We start from the raw sequence: 20,390 nt of genomic DNA on the forward strand, positions 1-20,390 counted from the left end.
AATGACATGCATTCCTTTTAACAGGTCTCTCTGGCTTACTGTATCAGCCAGAGAGTGTCCTCATTATGTTATAGAGTTCTTTCAAGTTTCCATGGCTTGCTGCTTCCTGGGCTTCTGTGGCAAGACCATTGATGAATCTTTGCTTGTCTGCTCTTAAGCTTCTCTTTGCTTCCTTGTTAGTTTTGTTCTATTCGCCTTGAAATTTTGCTTTTTCTGTTCTTGTACGGCTGGTGTTGACTGCCGCTTTCTTGTCCTTTCTCTCTTGGATTTTGTGGAGAGTCTCAGTGCAGATCTAATATTTATGCTGGTGTTTCTTGGCGCCCAGTACCTCCCAGCAGGTTGATGTTACTGTTTCTCTAAACTTCTCTCACTGGTTTTCGGCTGGGTCTCTGTTGTCCTCTAGTTCTTGCAGGAATGCAAACTTGTTACTGAGGGTGACTGAGTATTCACTCCATTTCTGTGCATCTTTGAGGACAATGGTGTTATATCATTGGTGCTGATTTTTCAGTTCCATCCATGCTTTCTTCAGTTTTAGCTTTAGCCTGCTGGCCACGACATGGTGACACCACACCTGCTTGTCTCATCACTCGCAAAACCTGCGGTCTAAAATGCAGACATGGTTGATCAGATTCTCTGTTGAATGGTGACACCCACATTGCCTTGTGCATTCTTTTGTGTTGGAATACTCTACCACCTATCACAAGACTTTTCATGGCACAGAGATCTGCAAGCCTTTCACCATTCTCGTTCAGGTTGCTAAGGCCATGGTTGCCCAAGACTTCTTTGTACCAAGTGCTGTTGTTTCCAATCTAGGCATTGAGGTCCCCCATCAGTACGGTGATGTCTCTCTCAAGGCATTTCTCTAGGATAAACTGGAGTCTGCAATAGAGCAATTAGGTAGCTCCTCTGAGGACTGGGGATCAAGCATGACACTTCAGATTCAATATCCCTGTCCCCTTCTTGTGAAGCAGCACGCTATTCTAAACTAGTTGCATTTAAGATGTTGCTAAAAAAGGCTTCAGTATAAAGTACCTAGGGCTGCTTGCTTGTAATATCATGTTTGGTTTCGGAATACTGGGAATTTGGCCCATATATTGGCACTGTAAGCTAAAGAACGTGTTAGTAATTTTAAACCCTCAGGGGTTTTATGTTATAGGCAAAGATGCATTTATCAATGTATTCCTGAATTTGTATTTAGTTTTTCATAAAGATGACTACATATGCACACAAGAAGAAATAAACGCCTACCTAGGACCTATTAATTATACTGAAATGACAGATACAGAGAGAATTTTTCCCTAATCTCCTATTACATGTTTTTGGCTTTATCTAGTACATTTGTGTTGTGCCTGATTATGCCACTCACTAAGAGTGAGCGTGAGAGAGAGCGAGAGTGAGAGAGAGAAAGATGTGATTTTTTTAAAGGAAGATAAAAATCCTTATTATTGAACAATTTCTTTGATTAATGCTCACTCCAAAATATATTTTAAGATATTACTGGTTGATTGACCCCAATGATAAGTAAACAAATTTTGGCCAAGGTCGTAGGGAAAATTTTAGCCCAGCAACACCTGTCATCGTATAATGCAGCAGTCATATTTGAGGCTATCGTATATTGGAAAACAATACATTTGGTGTAAGTAAATCGTCTATGTGGAACATTCGATACTTAGTAAGCTAATTAAAATATTTTACATATATTTCAGTTGTCAGAAAAGTATGGTGAAATTATCGGCATGCATATTGGAGGTATGAAACTTGTAATAATAAATGGATTACAGATCGTGAAGGAAGCCTATGTTCACAAAGGTGACAGTTTTGCAGGCCGGCCGGCACCTCCTCTTATTAAGGACTTGTATAAAGAACATGGTAAGTTTAGCTTTATCTTCCTCAGGACCACACCTAATTTATGTTATGATAGATGATTTTAGTATATGCACTGTAAATGTAATTTAATCATTTTCGTGAATGAAAAACATAATTGCATACCTGCAAACTTGAAGAACAATCTCACTGTGTGAGGAGGGGGCGGGGCCTTGAAGGGGTAAGGCTTTGTGCCAAGAAGTACCTAAGAGGCACTTCTGAACCCCACCCTGCCCCTAAGCCCCGCCTTCATAAACCAAAAAAGCTTGCTGAGGCTGGCGCCGATGTCCGTGGGTTTTTTCACACACCTTAATGGACTTTGGCAGTTCAAAGCCTCTGAAAACGAGCTGGAAAACCACTGTTTACAGTGGTTCTCAGCTCGTTTTCCCTGCCACTATGTGACATTGGCTTCTCAGCGGGAGACCTTGTGGTGGGAGCCGATATTATGTGTCACACGGTGGCACCGTGTGAGTTGGCTGGTATGTCATTGCCACGAGCAAAGTACAAAACCATGTTAAAAACAATCACAAAAATCCAGTGCACTAGAGCCAAGCATATATATTACATGTTTCTGTGCATTTGTCGTCCTATCTCAAAAAAAATTTCTTCATAAATAGTGTCTCTAGGCACACAATATAGTAACATTCTTGATTGTTAGCTCCATCAATTAAACAAAAGATGTTGAGATGGTGGCCATTCACCACTTAATATAAAAGACCCACTCACCGTCCACCGCATACTACTAATAATCTTGAAGAATTTGCAGCACTGTTTAATTTGGAAAACTCACAAATGCAGTGCCTGTCAAGCTGGGGTGGTCTCCCAGCTACCCCAATACCCAGGACTGTAGCATGGCCAAGCAAAGTATGATGAATGCACATTTTGCTTTTTAATGTGGTGTGGTGTGGAGTGGCGGGGAGTGGCATGGCGGGCGTGGCTCTACACAGAGGGGCCGATTCCGATCCTGGTAAGATTTTCCCCGTATGAATCGTATCCGGATTTTTTTCCGTACGAATCGTACAAGTACCGTACAAACTGCCAAGTACGATTCGTATGGGAAAAAGTCCATACGATTCGCATTGGGAAAATTCCCCCACACGTCCTGGGGTCGGAAAAAGTGTACGTTTTTCCGTACCAATGTGAAAACTGAAGTCCGAGCGCGCAAGTACGATCCGTCCCGTGCGTCCGATGTTACAACCGTATGGAAAAAACACCGTACGGAGCGAACTGCAATAGCAACTATGGACACATGTGCCCGCATACGTGCCGAACCCCCCCAGCCCCCGTATGTTCGCGCCGAACCTCCACCCGTGTATGTACACCAGTGTACGTACGAACCGTACCCCCACCCATGTATGTACACTGGTGTACATACACGGGTGGGGGTATGGTTCGTACATACACTGGTGTACATACACGGGTGGGGGTACGGTCCGTACCTACACTGGTGTACATACACGGGTGGGGGTACGGTTCGTACGTACACTGGTGTACATACACGGGTGGGGGTACGGTGCGAACATCCGGGGGGGGGCTGGGGGTTCGGCGCGTACTTACGGGGCCTGGGGGGGGGTGCGGTGCGTACCGGGCCCCCTAATCTGGTCGTTTCGCGGCGTACTTCGCTTTCCCGGCACTTTTTGGATGCCGTAAAAATATTGCCGTCCGGACTGCTGTGGGTACGAATCGTACTTCCTGGTTCGTGAAACGCAGCCTGAGTGCATACCGACGTCACGTCGGAGGTGTCCCGGATCACATTTGTATGTATTTTTCTCTCGGTCGGTGTTTTGTACGATTCGTTCGGATATGGTGTTTCCATACGAATCGTACTTGCATGTTTGTACGGTCTTTTTACCGGGTACGAGTCGGATGGAGAAAACGCTCCGACCGACGGTTCGTACCCGGTTTTTCCAGGATCAGAATCGGCACCAGAATGTCTTACTAGCCCAGCTTCATCATTATACTCTAGATAACAATTTATAAATCCTAAACCTTTCAGTAACTAATTTATCCCAGGCCTAAGTTGTTTTCCCAAATTATATACCAATTTCAACATATCACCTTTTAGCACTTGACTATAAAGATGTGCTATATTCATATTATATATATCCCTAGTGCTAGACACCTGAATTTCTATCTCAGTTTAGTGAGAGACTTTCTTTATCTTCTTACCAATGCTATGTAAAGGATGCATTATCTATTTCAGATTGTACGCCTCTTTGAACTGAATAATGGGGTTGCCCTAATATTTTCAATTCGATCTCTTTAATGTTTTAAGTCCGCAAACTGCTTTTCTGTGATGCTCTTTAATATAGGGTAGCCAAGAACGAATAATTTCCTCAAACATTTAAATTTTGTGCCTAAATGTTTCTGTATGTTCCAAAGCCACCAATATTCAAATCCACATATCTTAAGACCCATGAACTTTCATTTGGCCATGTTAGCTAAAAGGGTATTTACTATTAAGTAGTGTTCCAGTTTGGTTATGATGACAAATTTACCCCTAGGTGTCTGAGCGAGGAGAAAATCATAATTCACGTAAACAGCTGGCAAGGATAACCCACAATTCCCCGTGGCAAGGAATCTCCATTTTGATAATTCAAGCAGTATTTTTAAATGTATTCCCTTTGTTGATGGTAGGGAGGGGCGATGACTCAGGACACATGTAACATCAAGTGGGCAACGATGCCCCTCCCAAGACAATAGTAGTAAACTGCAGAATGTACTCTGTGTATCTGTAGATATGGGTTGCATCATGACATTGTTTCATGTGTATTTGTTTAAAAATAAATATTTAATAAAAAGTAGGATGCCAAAAGTTACATTTATATAGTGAGGTAAAATTAAAGTTGAGGTGGCTTAGGACCAGAATACTGGAATGAGGAGACATTAGGTTACATACTTCAATATAGTGGAGATGGCAGGATATGGGCTTATGTAGACTCAGGGGGCACAAAGAGACCTCTTTCAAAGACTCGGTAGCTCCGGAAGCAAACTGAGATTTTGAGAAAACAGAAAGGGAAGATTTTACAAACTGATATTTCTCAACTTGTGCATTGGATTCTACTCAGTGACCTCAGACCACAGACTCTGATGCTCTCTCTGGGGGAATAAAGCAGCTGGCTCAGACACCTAATAGATACCAGGTTACATGCTCACAAACTGAGCAGTTACTAAGGCCTAGACAGAAGGAGAGGAGGATCATAGAGCATCAGGAGAGAGACTGAGAAACAGAGTAAATTGCAAGGGATAGACTAAGGAAATAAGTAATAGACACCACGTGACAGGCTGAGATCTGCACATCTAATATCAGTGGTACTATGCTATTTGCTGTCAATGAAATCATACCTCTGGAGCCGTTGCCTAACTGGGAGGTGGAAAAGACAGGGCACTGTCTCCATGATCTTGCTTGCTGTAGGAGTACAAAGGAGAACCTCACCCTACGAGGCAGCTATTGTCGGCAATCTTGGAATCTGAATACTCTAAAGTTAACTGAAAAAAGGACTACCCAGAACACAGAAACTCCTGTGGAACTCCAATTGCTATGACATCATGGCACATAATTGTAAATGAGCTGATTTGCATTTAAGTACTGGGTAAAAATAAACAGCATGGTTGGAGAGAAATGCAGATAATAATTAGTACAATGATAGCAACAAAGAAAGGGAGATCTTCAGACAGAGAACGGGAGTCATGAAAGAAGGGAAATTTTAAGTGGAAGGTAAAATGCAGTGAAATAAATGTGAGCGGTGAGAATAAAAAAGGGAGGCAAGTGACAGACAAAGGGAAGAAAACGTGAGAAAAATATGAAGCTGTCTGGTGGCACATTAAAAAGGTGCTGCTAGGTGTCCTGAAAGGTTGATGGAGTCAGAAAGTCTCCCCATATTGAGAGTTCATGGTGGCCATATCGGATTCATGATATCCTCAAGTAGAAGACAATAAGTTGTGATGTTAGAGTTAGGGTAGACTTACACAAAAATATGGATAAGAATGCCCAGAATGATGGTACGTCTTGGTGGTCTCAACCAGAGGTCTGGGAGCTCTTGATATTGTAGGCATGTGAGAGACTGAAATTATCTATAGTGTTACCATGCAGAATCATTTTAATTATGGTCACCTTGATAAGGTTAAAGACACTTAGAACTATTGTGAATGGATGTTTGTAGGAAGCTCGATCTGTATGTACTATACCAAAGTGAGGTTTAGTGTGCACAAATTCCAGTGGAACCCCAAAGGTAGGCAGAGGTAAAGTTAAATAGCACCTCACTCTCTATTTGTGGTAGTGTGGTCGAGAATCAGCAGTATCAGAGGACAGTGTTAAGCATTTGTTGTACACACTCAATCAGCAAATGAATTCACACACTCAAAGACTGTACTTCAGACCAATTTTTTTTGTATCAAATATTCTTTTAGTTATTTTATTTTCCTAGAATCAAGCAAGCCTGGCACAGGTAAGTTGATAAATACTTTGCAGTAAATATACAGTTTGAAACACAATTGTAAATGTACTTTGAAGTGGTTACAGTTTGAATTACTGGTAATGCAATACTGTGAAATGCTGTACATATACTTTGTATCGATTTTGCAGTAAGAATTACAGGTAAGTTACTTTTCCATTACATTGGAGATTACTTTTGAAATTACTTTTTCTACTCAGTGTGATATGCCTAGATATCACACTGGGACATTTCTTAGAGAAAAGGTATTTAAAGTCAGTTTTGCGCAATTGTTATTTTTCACGTTTCCATACAAATCAACTCCACACAGAGAAAAACAGTCAATGGATTCCTATGGAGAGAATTGAAGTTAACGGTTACCAGGTAAGTAATCTGTCATTGGAGTTGAGCTTCTAGGTTTAGAACTAGGGTTCCCCCAGGGTCAAGGATGCACTCTAGTTACACCTTCAGCAGCACTAGGGTGGCCGGGTACAGAGTGCTGAGGCCCAATGTTATGCAATGGGGGATAGGGGGCCTCCGGTTGGTGGCTGCTGGCAAACAGGCCACTGGGTTGTGGAAGCAAAGCTCCTGGACTTTAGCTCAGGGCACACGGGGAAACAAAGTAGCACCAAAGGTGCACCCTCAGCGGCACCAGGTGCAGGGTGCTGTTTCGACGTAGGGCGCCCAGTTGGTTTCAATGGCGAACCTCCGGTTTGCAAAGGCACTGCAGGCTCAGGGACAAAGGTCTTCTGGGTTGGACCACCACTTTGGGAGGTAAGTTGGGAAGTTAGGGGTTGGCTAGGCACCGTCGGTTTGGGCCCACAAGGCTGTGGGGTGTCGGGTGCAGGGGTGCCTTTTGGGGTCGGATCTTCTTACCAGCTCCTGGTCGCGGTTAGGGTGGCCTTCTGGATTTAGTCTGCAGGCGTCAGCTGGAGGCTTGAGGCAGGTCAGGGGTTGCCAGATCTTGGGTCAGGATCACCAGGGTGACTTCCTCGTGGTGTTTGCCCACTCGAGCTCGCGCCGTGGACGCCAGGTGCAGAGTGGGGCGGATCCGCGATTTCCAGCCTGAGCCAGAGGTTGCAGATGAACAAATCCGGTGTTCACGGGAGACAGAGTCTTTGTAGTTGAAGGCAGGCAGGTCCTCTGGGGTTTTCGAGGTTGCTGGCTGCAGGATTCACCGGGATTTTGCAGGAGCAGGTTCGAGGGGGAGACAGGCCGGTAGGGCTGGGGCCAAGTCAGTGGGCATCTTCCTCTTGTTAGCTGCTGCACGGCTGTTTGGTCCTTCTTAGTAATCTTCTTGTTGCAGGTTTTTGTCTGAGGAAGCAAGGTTCGGGGGTGCCCCTAAATACTAGATTTAGGTGTGTTACAGATAGGTAAAAGGCAGGGACCAATGGGTCCCTTCCCTGGGGTGGGTACACCCCCTTTTATGCCACCCTCCAGTGGGAGAGGGCATGACCCTATCCCTGGTTGGCTGAGTACCTCCATCTTCAAGATTGCGTGTACTGAGAGTTGTGCTTCACCTCGCCTCCTCCACCTGAGGGGTGGAGTTGTCAGAGTTGGGCACACCTCTCTTCCTCACTTGTTTTTCCCGCCGGTTCTCCCGCCCAAAGTGGGGGTCAGAACCAGTGGGGACCAGTTGCTAGGAGCAGCAAGTGGCCTGGGGAAGCTTACAAAGGTGGCAAGCCTTTGAAGCTTCCCCTTCGTGAACCTTGCCTATCCTGGGGGAGGAGGCTTGGCACCTCGTCCCAGGATGTGCATTGTTTCAGGCCCCAGAGAGCAGCAGGCTCTCGACCCAGGGGTTTAGAAACATGTCTAGTGGTGACAGCTGAAAGCAGCCACCCAGCCAGGACACTAGTGGTAGGTTAGTTTTAAGGGGGCATCTCTAAGATGCCCCCTTTGTTTATTTTTTATTAAATCCCACACTGGGATCAGTGTGGGTTTAATGTGCTGAGAAGTTTGATACCAAACTTCTCAGTTTTCAGTGTAGCCATTATGGCGCTGTGGAGTTCATAATGACAAACTCCCAGCACCATATACTCTTGATGGCAGCACTGCACTTACAATGTCTAAGAATGGACTTAGACACTGTAGGGGGACAGGGCTCATGCACCTGTACCCTCACCACTGGTATAGTGCACCCACCTAGAGGGGTGAATGATCGATGCCAGGGCAGTGGGTTGTAGGCATGGCACACAGGGATGTATGCCATGTCGACTCCTCACTTTGTTCTACACCAAGACACGCAGCCTGCACAGGCAGTGTATGAGTGTCAGGGTACAGGACCTCTAAAGGTGGCACAAAAAGTGCTGCAGCCCTTAGAGGCCTTCTCTGGTCACAATGCCCTGGGTACCTGCGGTACCATTTACCAGGGGTGATCTGTGGCCACAGATGCCAATTGGGTTTAGGCTTCAATGCAGTTTTAGGGAAAGAACATAGGCCCTGGGTACCTAATTAGTAGGAGCCCAGGGCACACTCAGTCAAAGCACATCAGCAATTCAGCAAAAAGTGGGGGCAAACATGCAGAAAGAGGTCACTTTCTCACAATTTTAAAGGGTGATAATGGCCTCTGCATCACTGTTCGGGTCTACATATTACGATTCTAGGTGTATTGTCCATGTGGGTGAGGTAGCCTTCATCAGGACCATAAATATCCCTAAACAATGTATCAGGCATGCACTAGTGATTTTCAGGTTGTAGTGTAGTTTTTTAAGGAAGAAAAGACATGTACACACTCATGCAGACTTACATGCATGGGAGGACACATTGGTCATCTGTAAAAACAGGGTAAAGAGACATTGGAAATTCATTAAAAATTGTCTCATAGGTGAGTCACACTCTTATGTGTCACTCATGGTAACTCATGGTATTTTCATTGCAAAGTGGCAAACATGAGGTTATTCCAAGAAAGACAGTTCACAAGGACATAGCAGGACAAAGACAGGAGATGGATAAAAAGCATACTTGTAAAAATGTAGTTTGAAAACCCTACTTTTTTGAAGAATTTTCCCCTCTTAGCGGTAGAAATCAGCCCTTTAGGTTGTGCTGTGGGACTAGCTCTATGGCCACATTCAGTTGTATCTCAATTTTCAACACTATAAATAGTTTGCAAAGCGGAATGTGATGAGTAAGAGATAGTATCCCGGGGAGCATACTCACTGCATAAAGAGTCCAACCTACAGGACCATCTGTCGCCCTCCATTTTGGTGGTGGATGTACTTCCTGCTCTTTTTAAAGACCGTGTCTCCCAAGGCATGTAACATTATCCACGTCACAACTTTAGGAACTTGTGACATCATGTGATTTGCGTCACAATTTAAAAAACGTATGTCACCTATTTAATTTTAAACCGTGTAGGGTGTTTATTGTCTAGTCAGCAGGTATCATTATGTGTAATCTCTATCTCATGTATTACAGGGCAAAGTGTAAATAAAGAAAGAATCCCTGTTTGTTTTGAATGTGTAGTAAAAGCCAGTGGTGGTTATAATTTTGGGGCTTATATGTTTGGTATACCCTGATGGAGTTAATGTTAACAAAGTTAAAAAGAATTCACAAAGTAAAAATAAATAACTACATCTATGAACATACATAATGGGTATACATATTGATATTCTGATGGTATCTTTGCATAGTATTATAAATGTCAAACTCTAAATTAAGATGGTGGTTTGTAATATGGTACAATGGTAGTTATGCCCTAATGGAAAAATGTTAATAAAATAGAAAAGGCGTCTGAATAGGGTATAATAGACCGCTAAATGGTTAACACAGAAAGTCATATACATTACGGCATACATGAGTCTTTTTCTTTGAGTCATGAGTTGTCCAAGCATTTGGGGAATTTTATTACTGGACTGGGACACTCTGAGTGACTACCTCTTATTAAGTGATGTCCATAGACATTGGAAATTAGACTAGGTTCAGCAACCCATATTGTATCAATGTATGCAGATGACACTTGTGTATTTAACTGAGCCTGTGATCCCAGTCCCAAAGCTTCTCATAGAATTTCAGATGTTTGGTGATGTGTCTGGTCTATCAATAAAACATAGACAAGACATTATTATTCCCCCTGGTTTTACTAGTAAATAATCGTATTGGAGAATCCTAGATCTGGGTTTGAGGTGGGAAAAAGCATTCAGGTAGCTCCAAATGTGGAGACAAAATATGCATATAACATGAAGAGGGTTTTTCTGGGCCTATGAAACTCGATATGATTCTGGAATACACTACCAGTCTCAGTCATTGGATGGATGGCATTGGCTATATAGTCTTCATTCAACAATGTTCATGTTCATTACAAAGTTCCTTGTGTCCAGTTCCTAGAGCCACCTTTAAAACGTTAGATAGATTATTGACCTTACTGGTGTGAGCGGGCAAAATGTGTAGGTTGCACTTGACAGTTTTGAAGAGAGACAGAGATGAAGGGGTATTGGCCTGTCGAATATGGAGCTTTACTGTATTGTGTCACAACTCTATTATGCAGAAATATGGTGCAGTAACAACGATAACTAGGAAAAATGTCTCCTCCAAGAAGTTGAGGTGTCCTCACTACTGCTGTGCCTGATATGGAGGAATATATCCCAGAGAGATTCCACAGATTGTATGACAACTGTAAGCTTTATAGACAGCGGTCGGGAGGATACTAAAGAGAGCCCCTTCTCCAGCACCCTCCTCATGTGGAGACTGCAGCCATTTTGTAAAATGAATCCGAATATATCCATGCACAGTGGGAGGAGGGTGATTCTCATACCCTGGGACAGATATTCACTGATGAAAGATTTATCACATTTGAAGCAGTGCGAGTCCCATTTAATAAAGGCACCAGACAGTTTCTGCAATTTTCAATGCTAGCTAATATGGCTAGGTAAATTTAGGAGGGCTTTTCTGATGCCACACAGCTAGATCTGCAATAACTAAACAAGTAACAATCTGCTGTACCTATATACTTCAACTGGACGCAATTAAGTCAATTTATAGAAAGACCACTATTGCTAGACCATGCGCTCAAATATTGACATGAATCAAACTGTTAAGTTAATATTTTTGTTTTTATTTTCAAATTAATCAAAGCAAAAAATAAATGCATGAATCATGTATTGGCAAAATGATCAATTTACATAATTCACTAAGATCCAAAACACAATAATTCCCATGGACAATCTTTCACACAGATCATTAATACATTCTCACTCTCAAATAGATCCATTCAAACCGTGAAAACACACTAGACATTCACCCCACAATCTGGAAAGTTGTAATTCAAAGGCCCTAAGCATCTATCGCATCTCATTTTTCTCACAAAGGAATCAAATTGTTGATGTACTATTCATAATTTGTGGCTAAATAGGTCCGAAAGAGAAAAGGGAAACTTTGTATCAAATATATACAGGACAAAAACCTTAGTACATCTATACAACTAAGATCAGTGGAATATAGGGCTAAGGGACAAGTCAAATCAAAACGCCGACGCGTGTTTTGGTGTTACACCCCCTTTCCCGGGGTACCACCTTCTTCAGGGCGTGAGAACTTATTCGTATCCAGAGTCCATGGGACCTAAAAAGATGGATATCGATGGGCCGTATCAAAAGGATGTTACAGCCATGGGTGACGAGCAAATTAATAGAAGAACACTCGTCCACCAGTGGGAGTCGTTGATCTTAAGCGAGAGTTCACCGTTCTCAGTAAAACGTGCGCCTCTTTAATGATGGATTTCATGAAGTAATGAACGAGTAATACGAGAAGTTGATGTCAGCAGATGAAGGCTCGAATTCAAAGAAAACGAGCCCAGCAAGATTGGCAACAGCAATAATTGGCCGCACGGTCCATCGGGCTAATCTGACGAAAAGTAAGAGGACAGCATCTCCCTCTGACAATGCGTTCCCAAACAGGAAAGGTTTGAAGACTGCTGGCCACACAGCTAGATAACACATTCAATGTCCTGTTGTACGCTGAACACTTTCAACACCTGTTCTCAAAATGTAATAGAACACTTAAAGCAGATAGACCCCAAACCCCTGGGAAAGTCACATATAGGTGAAAGGATGACCTACCTGAGCCATTGTCTAGTCGGAGTGGGAAGCTACATATGCCAAGAGGCAGGTGATAGCAAGTAATGCAAGGTTTAATTTGACACATTTCCAGTTTCTACTTCGAATGTACCACACTCCCATGAGACTTTATAAAATATATGCAGATACATCTCCCATTTGTATATGATGCAATGAAAATAGCGCCACATTTAAACACATGACATGGGCCTGTGGTCCTGTTTGGCATTACTGGGTTGGAAGGGGGGGGGGCGGTAGTTTCAAGTTTAAGACAGGTATCACATATTAAAGTTGAGATCACGGTGAAACAATGTCTATTAGGCAAAACTCAATGCAGATTTGGTTCCCTGGGGTCTCCTACTAGGAAAATACAGAATAGCCATACATTGGATATCGCCTAGAGCCCCTACTTACTCAGCTTGGCTGCAGGACATAAGAGAATGGGCCATAACAGAGGCATGAAAGAAGTGCACACAGATGACTGAGTGGCAATGAATCTGGCGCTATGGGGGAATGTTCAATTTGCTCTCTAACTCTTCTGATACAAATGGATACACAGCCAACACAAAGGAGGTCGGTGTAAAAAACGGGGTCACTGGTTGAGGGGGTGAAAACTTGCCCAAACAGCAACCACAATCCTTGTAAGAGTGAAGTCACAAGCAAATCCCAATTAACCTGTGCTCAACACTCAGGTAGCTTTTCACAGAGGAGCCATGCTTAACTCAGAGGCAATGTGGAAAGTATTTGTGCAACTCTCCAAACAGTAACGCAGTGAAAACATACCACGGAATGGATCCCACACAAGATTAGAAAAATAGAGTCATTTTTACAAAATAAAACAAGACCAAAACAACAAAAATCCAATCAGTAAAACCAGAGATATGCAATTTTAAAGATTTAAGTGTAGGGGAGCTTGAGCAGACTACAGGGACTCAGTTACGCCCACTGAACAAAAGTATCTTAAATCCTGGTTAGGGAGCTTTGCTAGGTCACATGTTGAGGATTCACCGTGCAGCCGAGATGATGCGTCGGAACTGCAGACCTGCGAGACTGCGATGGCAGGTCCAGCGCACCTCGGTGAGGGAAGCTTGCGATGCGAAGTCCTGCATTGAGGATGCGTTGTACACCAACTGGTTCCGAAGAGACTGTGGGGCTTGTGATGAGAAGTTCTGCGTCGTCGTCGAGGCTGCCGTTGAGAGGGTTCCGATTCAAGGGCCTGCGTCAGGGAGGCAGTGTCAGTTCCAATGTGGGCATCAAGGCCAATGTGAAGTCCTTGTGCTGTGAGAATCCTTGCAGCAGAGGCAATTGATTGGTTCTGGTCTGGGTTGGGCCACGCAGTAGAGGTGATGCATTGGTTTTGGTGGATCCACAGATGGTCTGGCAGAACACATTCTGGCCCACTTCAAAGGGTCCAGGACTGAGGTGGCACAAATTGATACGGTAGGACTCACAGTTGCAGAGTCCAGGTGCTGGTTACAAGAAACTATCCCTTGGAGTCACTCCGGTGGTCCTGGGTACAGGTTACAGGTCCAGTCTTTTTTTTACCCAGTCAAGAGAGCAACAGACAGCTGGTCAGCACAGCAGCAACTGTCTTCAAGGCCGCAGTCCAGCCGAGTGGCAGTCCTTTCAGCAACACAGCAGTCCTTCTTCCTGGCAAAGATATCCGCAAGTCCAGAAGTGTACTGAAAAGTTGGTGTCTGAGGTCCAATAATTATACCTGGTGCCTTTTTTGAAATAGGAGAAGATTACAGAGGGTTTCCTTCCAAGTGCACAGGTTTTCCATGTCCCCTGCCCTCACTCGATACTGATTGCAGGGGGTAGGCAGTCCTTTGTGGGAAGGCAGGACACAGCCTTTTCACGTCTAAGTGGAGCTGTGCTTAACTCCGCCCTCCTATCCTGCTAGTGAATGCCCATGCAGGCACTCTAAGCTCTCAATTGTGTATGACTGTCTAGGAGGAATACTCAAGGTCCAACTGTCTACTACATCCAGTCATGTTACCCAGAGACAGGCTGCAAGTACTGAATGGCTAAGGCAGTAAAATGATAACATTCTAAAAGTGGCATTTTCAAATTGTAATTCAAAATCCAACTTTAAAATAAGAGGATTTTTCATTACAATTGCAAAGGCACCAGACATGAGCTATGTATCTGTTCCCATTTGGAAAATACCCTCATTAAGTATAATAAGGTAACTCCAATGCTATCCTATGGGGAGAAGCAGGCCATGCAGTAGTGAAAAACAAATTTAAGAGTTGTTCACTGCCAGGACATGTATTACTTAAAATGACATGTCCCACTTTTTTTATAACTTCTTTTTATTTTCACAGTGCTCAATTAACAAAACATGGAGGACACATTACACAGTATAGCATCAATCAATAGATTACAACTACAGTGGTCACATCAAATGTCAGTTATCTTAACAAAATTATATTGATTCCCTTCCTATAACTTAGGTCTCTTCCTACAAACCCTGATATGCCTGCCAACTAACCCATACCTTTTCCCATATACGTGGGCACTTTCTGCTTGTATATATAATCTGTTCAGCCTCCCCAGCATCAATCCAAATCCGTTTTCCAGTCAGCCACTCTTGGCCGAGATGCCGCCCCCCAATTCGTCGCTATTTTGCACTTTGCCACCACCGTGGCCAATGCCAACCACAATTGTTTGTATTGATGCCAAGTCTCCTCCCCTGTGATAAGTAATAAATACCATTTTGCCTCAAGAGGGACCTCCAACCCTACGATCCCTGCCATGATCCTTCCAAGCTTGAACCAATAATTCTGGATTTCCGGGCATACATGTCCCACTTTTTAAAAACATTGCACCCTGCCCTAAGGGCTATTTACGGCCTACCCTAGGGATGACCTATATGTATTAAAAAGGCAGGTTTGAGCCTGGCAAAAGGTTTATTTTGCCAGGTCAAAATTGCACTTTGAAACTGCACACACAGTCTGCAATGGAAGGCCTGAGATGTTTAAAGGGCTAGTTATGTGGGTGGCACAATCCGTGCTGCAGGCCCACTAGTAGCATTTAATTTATAGGCCCTGGGTACATGTAGTATCACTTTAGTAGGGACTTATAAGTAAATTAATTATGCCAGTCGGAGACAAGCCAATGTTATCATGTTTTATGGAGAGAGCATATGCACTTCAGTACTGGTTAGCAGTGGTAAAGTGCACACAGTGCTACGGTCAACAAAAATAAGATCAGGATAAATGGAGGAAGGAGGCAAAAAGTTTGGGGGCAGACCACCCTAAGACCGACAGGTCTAACAGTCAGTTATTGTGGGACCATGTTAGTCAGGTTGTATGGAAATGGTGAATGTCACAAATAGGTCTACGGAGAGGTTCCTGGTTATTAATGATAGAGCTAAAGATTAAAATGTTCCAAATTATACTTGTTAATCAAGTCGAGGATGATCAGTGGTTCATAAATGATACACACTGAATTCAAGAAGTGAGGATGAGGCTCTTATGTGTAGTGGCAGGTCTTTCCACGCTTCAGAAGCAATGCCAGAGACAGCTCTACCATGTAGCTTTCCCTATGAGTCAGATGTGTGCAAGTAGGAGTTCGGATAAGCGGAGGTGTCTGGAAGATTTGTGAAATCGGGTGCAATTGTCGAGGTGTGCTGGGTCAGTGTTATGTAGTGCCTTGAAATTGAGTTTAAGGATTTTGAATTGTACTTGTTTTGTGCATGAGCCAGTGGAGCTCCTTCAGGTGTGATGTGATGTGATGTGAGTGTGGCATTGGAGGTTGAAAGTGATTCTGGCTACAGAGTTCTGAATGGTTTGCAGCCTTCTGGTCAGATTTATGTTGATCCCGGCATAGAGGACTTTCTTGTAGTCTAGCTTGCTTGTGACAAGGGCATGTGTGATGGTTTTCTGGGTGCTGATTGGAAGCCATTAGAATATCTCCCTTTGCACTTTCAGGGTATGGAAGCATTATGCAGTGATGGTGTTGACTTGGGCAGTCATATTAAATTTGCTGTCAATGACGATACCAAGGATCTTGAAGTTGGTGGTGGGAGTAGGTATCAAACCTAACTCTGTTGACCACCAGGTGAAGTCCCACAGTGAAATGCTTTTCCCAGAGATCCCAATTTCGGTCCTATCAGTATTCAGCTTTAGAGTTGTTTTTTATCCATTGAGCGATTTCAGTCATAAAGGTATTGAACTTGATCAGGGTACTGTGCTTCTTATCGATGAGAGAGAGAATGAGTTTCGAAATGTCGACATAGGAGTAGAGGTTGAAATAATGAGAGCGGTTTATGCTGGCTAGAGGGATAATGTATGCATTGAAGAGAGTCGGGCTCAAGGAGGATCCTTGCAAAACTCTGCAAATTAGGTCGCAGATGTCTGTGGTGTATGGTGCCAGGCTGACTGACTGGCTCCATTCAGGCAGGAGCAAATCCATCAGTGTGTGTTTCCTTGGATTTCAATGTCATGAAGGCATTGGATGAGGACGGGGTGGGATACTGGGTAATATGTTGCAGAATGGTCCTGGAGGATGAGGGCCATTGTGTCTCCTCTGTCCAGAGTCATGCGGATGCCATCCCTGGCAGCGATGAGGGAAATTCCATTCTGTGGTTGGGTCTGAAACCATGCTGAGTGGTGTCAAGGAGTTGAAGGTCATTTAGGTATGGGGTGAGGTGTGTCTGTTGATGATTTTCTCTAAGACCTAGTCCAGGAATGGTAGCGAAGTAATCAGTGTATAGTTTCACAGGTTTTGAAGGGTCAGCGGAGTGATTCTTCAGCAAAGAGAAAACTGCATGTTTCCAAGCATCTGGAAGCATTCAGAATGGGTGTGAGAATCCCTCTGACGGGTTGCAGTCCTTTGGTATAGGCATGATGAGGGAAGGGGTCTGATGGGGGCCCTGAGTGGATGGATTCATGGTGCTGCAGTTTCTTCTGGGGTAATGATGGGCCTTGTGGTTATCAGTCGTTCTTATGATAAGATGGGGAGGCAATCGGCAAGGACTCTTGGATCTGGTTAAGGGCTAGAAGTTGCTGTAAATTGCAGTGATTTTGATGTCGAAGATTTGAGAGAGATTGTTGCAGAGGTCTTGCGACAGGGTGACGAAGTTGAAGACTGCCTCTGGTGAGGTGAAATCCTTCACAATGGCAAAATGTCTTTGTTTCTGTTGGTGCTGGCGTTGATGTGGTCCACTGGATCAGCATGTTTGGTGGTCCACATCATTTGGCTTTAGTGACTCAGGGTAGATTTATATGTGCTTTTCTCTGTATTGTCCTGACTCATTCTCCTTTTGCGCTCCGATTGTTCGCAATGGCGTTTCATCAGTTCCTCTGTGTACCAACTGCCACGGGGTCTAGATCTTGTTGTCTTGCTGTGTTTGCGGTGTGCTAGGGAGACTGTGCATGAGATGATCCAATTGCTGAAATTCTTGATGGCTTTATGGAAGGTTTTTGCTGTGCTCAAATTGGTGGGTGTTGAGAACGTTATTCCAGTCCTTGTCAGTGCTGTTTCCGTTTCAGTGGGATGGTCTGGCGTGGTGCATTTGCATTGGACCGGGATGGAGATGCTGAATGCTAAACTAGACAAGGCCATGGTCTTTCCATGAGACTGGTGCAGGCTTGCCGGCGCTGATGTGGTGGAAGGTGGTGAACATGGGGTCTTGGAGTCAGGACCAGACTGGGAACCCAAAGCCCTGGCAAATTTTGTCAGATCAGCCTCCTTACACGAATGCAGCAAGCGCACCTGACTGCTGCAGAGGCAATTTTGGGGAGGTTCCCCCATCCAAAAAAGATTTGAAACATATAAATAGTGTATGTTTTACAAAACATTTTCATTATCACACTTTGTCTAATCATTGAATAGGTGGATGGAAACTGGAGACTGGGCTGCATGGCTCCATGGATGAAAAGTTGGATTTTGAATGGAGGATGAATGAATTATTTCAAGCATGGATGACAATGACTAAATCAAATCAAATCATCTTTATTCGATTCAGATGGAGAATCATAAAAGTATACATTACAATAGGATAAAAATGGATCTCTGACATATTATCGACAGACACATTATCGAACTACACAAATATCGCATCAAATATATCGACAAGAAAAATATCGACATTGTATACTTATTTAAAAAACGACACTAATATCGACACTACAATATCGTAATACAATTATATCGATCACACAAAAATCGCACACATAAATATCGCAATACTAAATATCGACATGAGTAAATAAATATGACACATGTCACAAATATCGATAACCAAAATATAGACATCAATAATATCGTTTTTTTTAAATATATCGACAATTCTAACATTAATAAAACCAATATTTTAAACAACATAAAGACAATATTTTCCCAAAACATACATTTTTCAAATGAGATTCTACTTAAACATAAACATAACATTTATAGCGATCTCAATATTTAACAACATAATAAAAAAACACTGAAATAATTATCACATTGGCATTTCGAACACATTTAAAAAACATTCACTACACATTATAAACAATCTTTTTATATATAATGATTTAAAACTCTCCTCCTTTAAAACTAAATATACTCTTACTTAGCATTTTCCATAAAAGGAAACCAATTAACTAAAAAAAATTCAAACCATCCAATAGAAAGGCCACATACAGAAAACAACCAATAACATTCAAGAAACAATTTAAAACCACTATATAAACCAATTAAAAGATGTCTTCTACTGTGCCTTGAAGCATTGAACGAAGAAGAAACTCTGCTAAACAGAAGAAACCTACATCCTACTACTATTCTAAAAACGTAAGTAAATATTATTTTCTAACTAAACTGCCAAATTAAACTAAAACACTAATTTATCTTTACTCAAATAAATAACTAACGTATATATTCCATCTCTTTATGTTTCCACTACAGATATTACTCCAAACACCTAAAGAAAATATTGTACCTAATGTATTTCGTGTTTCTATGGGTGATGTGGTTAAGCAAAACATACGTTCTGATGATTGGGATGTTCACGCCATTGAAGCACTGTTTTCAGATTTGAAATATTATGCCGCTTTTGATGCTGAAGATTTATATGAAAATGCGGCTAATTATGCGGAACAATATTGTTTTCAACATTATGGCAATCACTTTCTGCATAAAGCAAACACTTTTCGTAATTTTGTAAATTTTACCCAATGGGAACACTGTCCCACTCCCTCTTTCGGCAGTTCACCTACATTAGTTGATAAGTATACTTATTTTACTGATTTCAGTGTTTCCAACCCGGCTTCCTTTTATTTTAAGGTTATGCCTGAGTCTGCCACAAAGGTTAGACTCACACACACCAAGTTACTTTATTCTAAGTCCTTTATGGACGAGTTGTCAATCAAAGGTTATGATCTATGGAAGGCTACTATTGATCTTAAATCGGTTTGGGGTTCCAAACCGTGGCAGGTTCAGGGAACTGAAGCTTTGCATCGTGCCTGTCTTGTACCAAATCATATGTTGTTTTTAAATTCAACCATCTTCCGAACCACCTGTTTCGGATTGGACACTTCTAAACAACTAAAGTCACCTTCTGTGCCGGATCTGGGTGCTTACCCCAATTGGGATAACCGCACGGATCTGTCCCTTCCTGCTTTGCAGTCATTGATTTCTAATACATCTTTCAATATTTCGAAATTTAGTAGTGATGGATGGTTAGTTTGGCAAAGCAGTTCAGATACATGTCAACGTCGTTTTCTAGGTCTGAAACCGGGGTATACTCAGCAACGAGTGGACCCTCGGTTTGAGTCGTCACATACCGTAACTACATACTCTGTAGGAAAGTTATGTCAATCCTGGCTGCGACATTCCACCTTGGCATCTGTCAAAGTTCATTTATCAAGATTACATGACAAAATAGATTTGAATGATTTTGTTAAAGGTCCTGTGGGTGGCAGATCCAAAAGGTGGGCGTATGCTATTTACAACGAAGTATGGAAACTGTCGCAAATAGAGGCAGCGTCACGATTGAGAGCTCTTGATCAGGCTAATATGGAAAAGGTATTAGCAGTTATTGATAACAGCATTAGCACTC

General features: G+C 42.8%; 1 protein-coding gene across 1 annotated transcript in view; it reads left to right on the plus strand.

Moving 5' to 3' along the window:
- Nucleotides 1-20,390, plus strand: part of LOC146834879 (cytochrome P450 2J2-like) — a 334,240-nt gene that overhangs the window by 106,836 nt on the left and 207,014 nt on the right. Inside the window, exon 2 of the mRNA XM_085602476.1 lies at nucleotides 1,707-1,869. Coding sequence (XP_085458602.1) covers nucleotides 1,707-1,869 — 163 coding nt within the window. The remainder of the gene's footprint in view (nucleotides 1-1,706; nucleotides 1,870-20,390) is intronic.

The sequence above is a fragment of the Triturus cristatus genome, chromosome 4_2 (genome assembly GCF_964204655.1).
Source record: "Triturus cristatus chromosome 4_2, aTriCri1.1, whole genome shotgun sequence".
In the NCBI taxonomy this organism is placed as follows: Eukaryota; Metazoa; Chordata; class Amphibia; order Caudata; family Salamandridae; genus Triturus; species Triturus cristatus.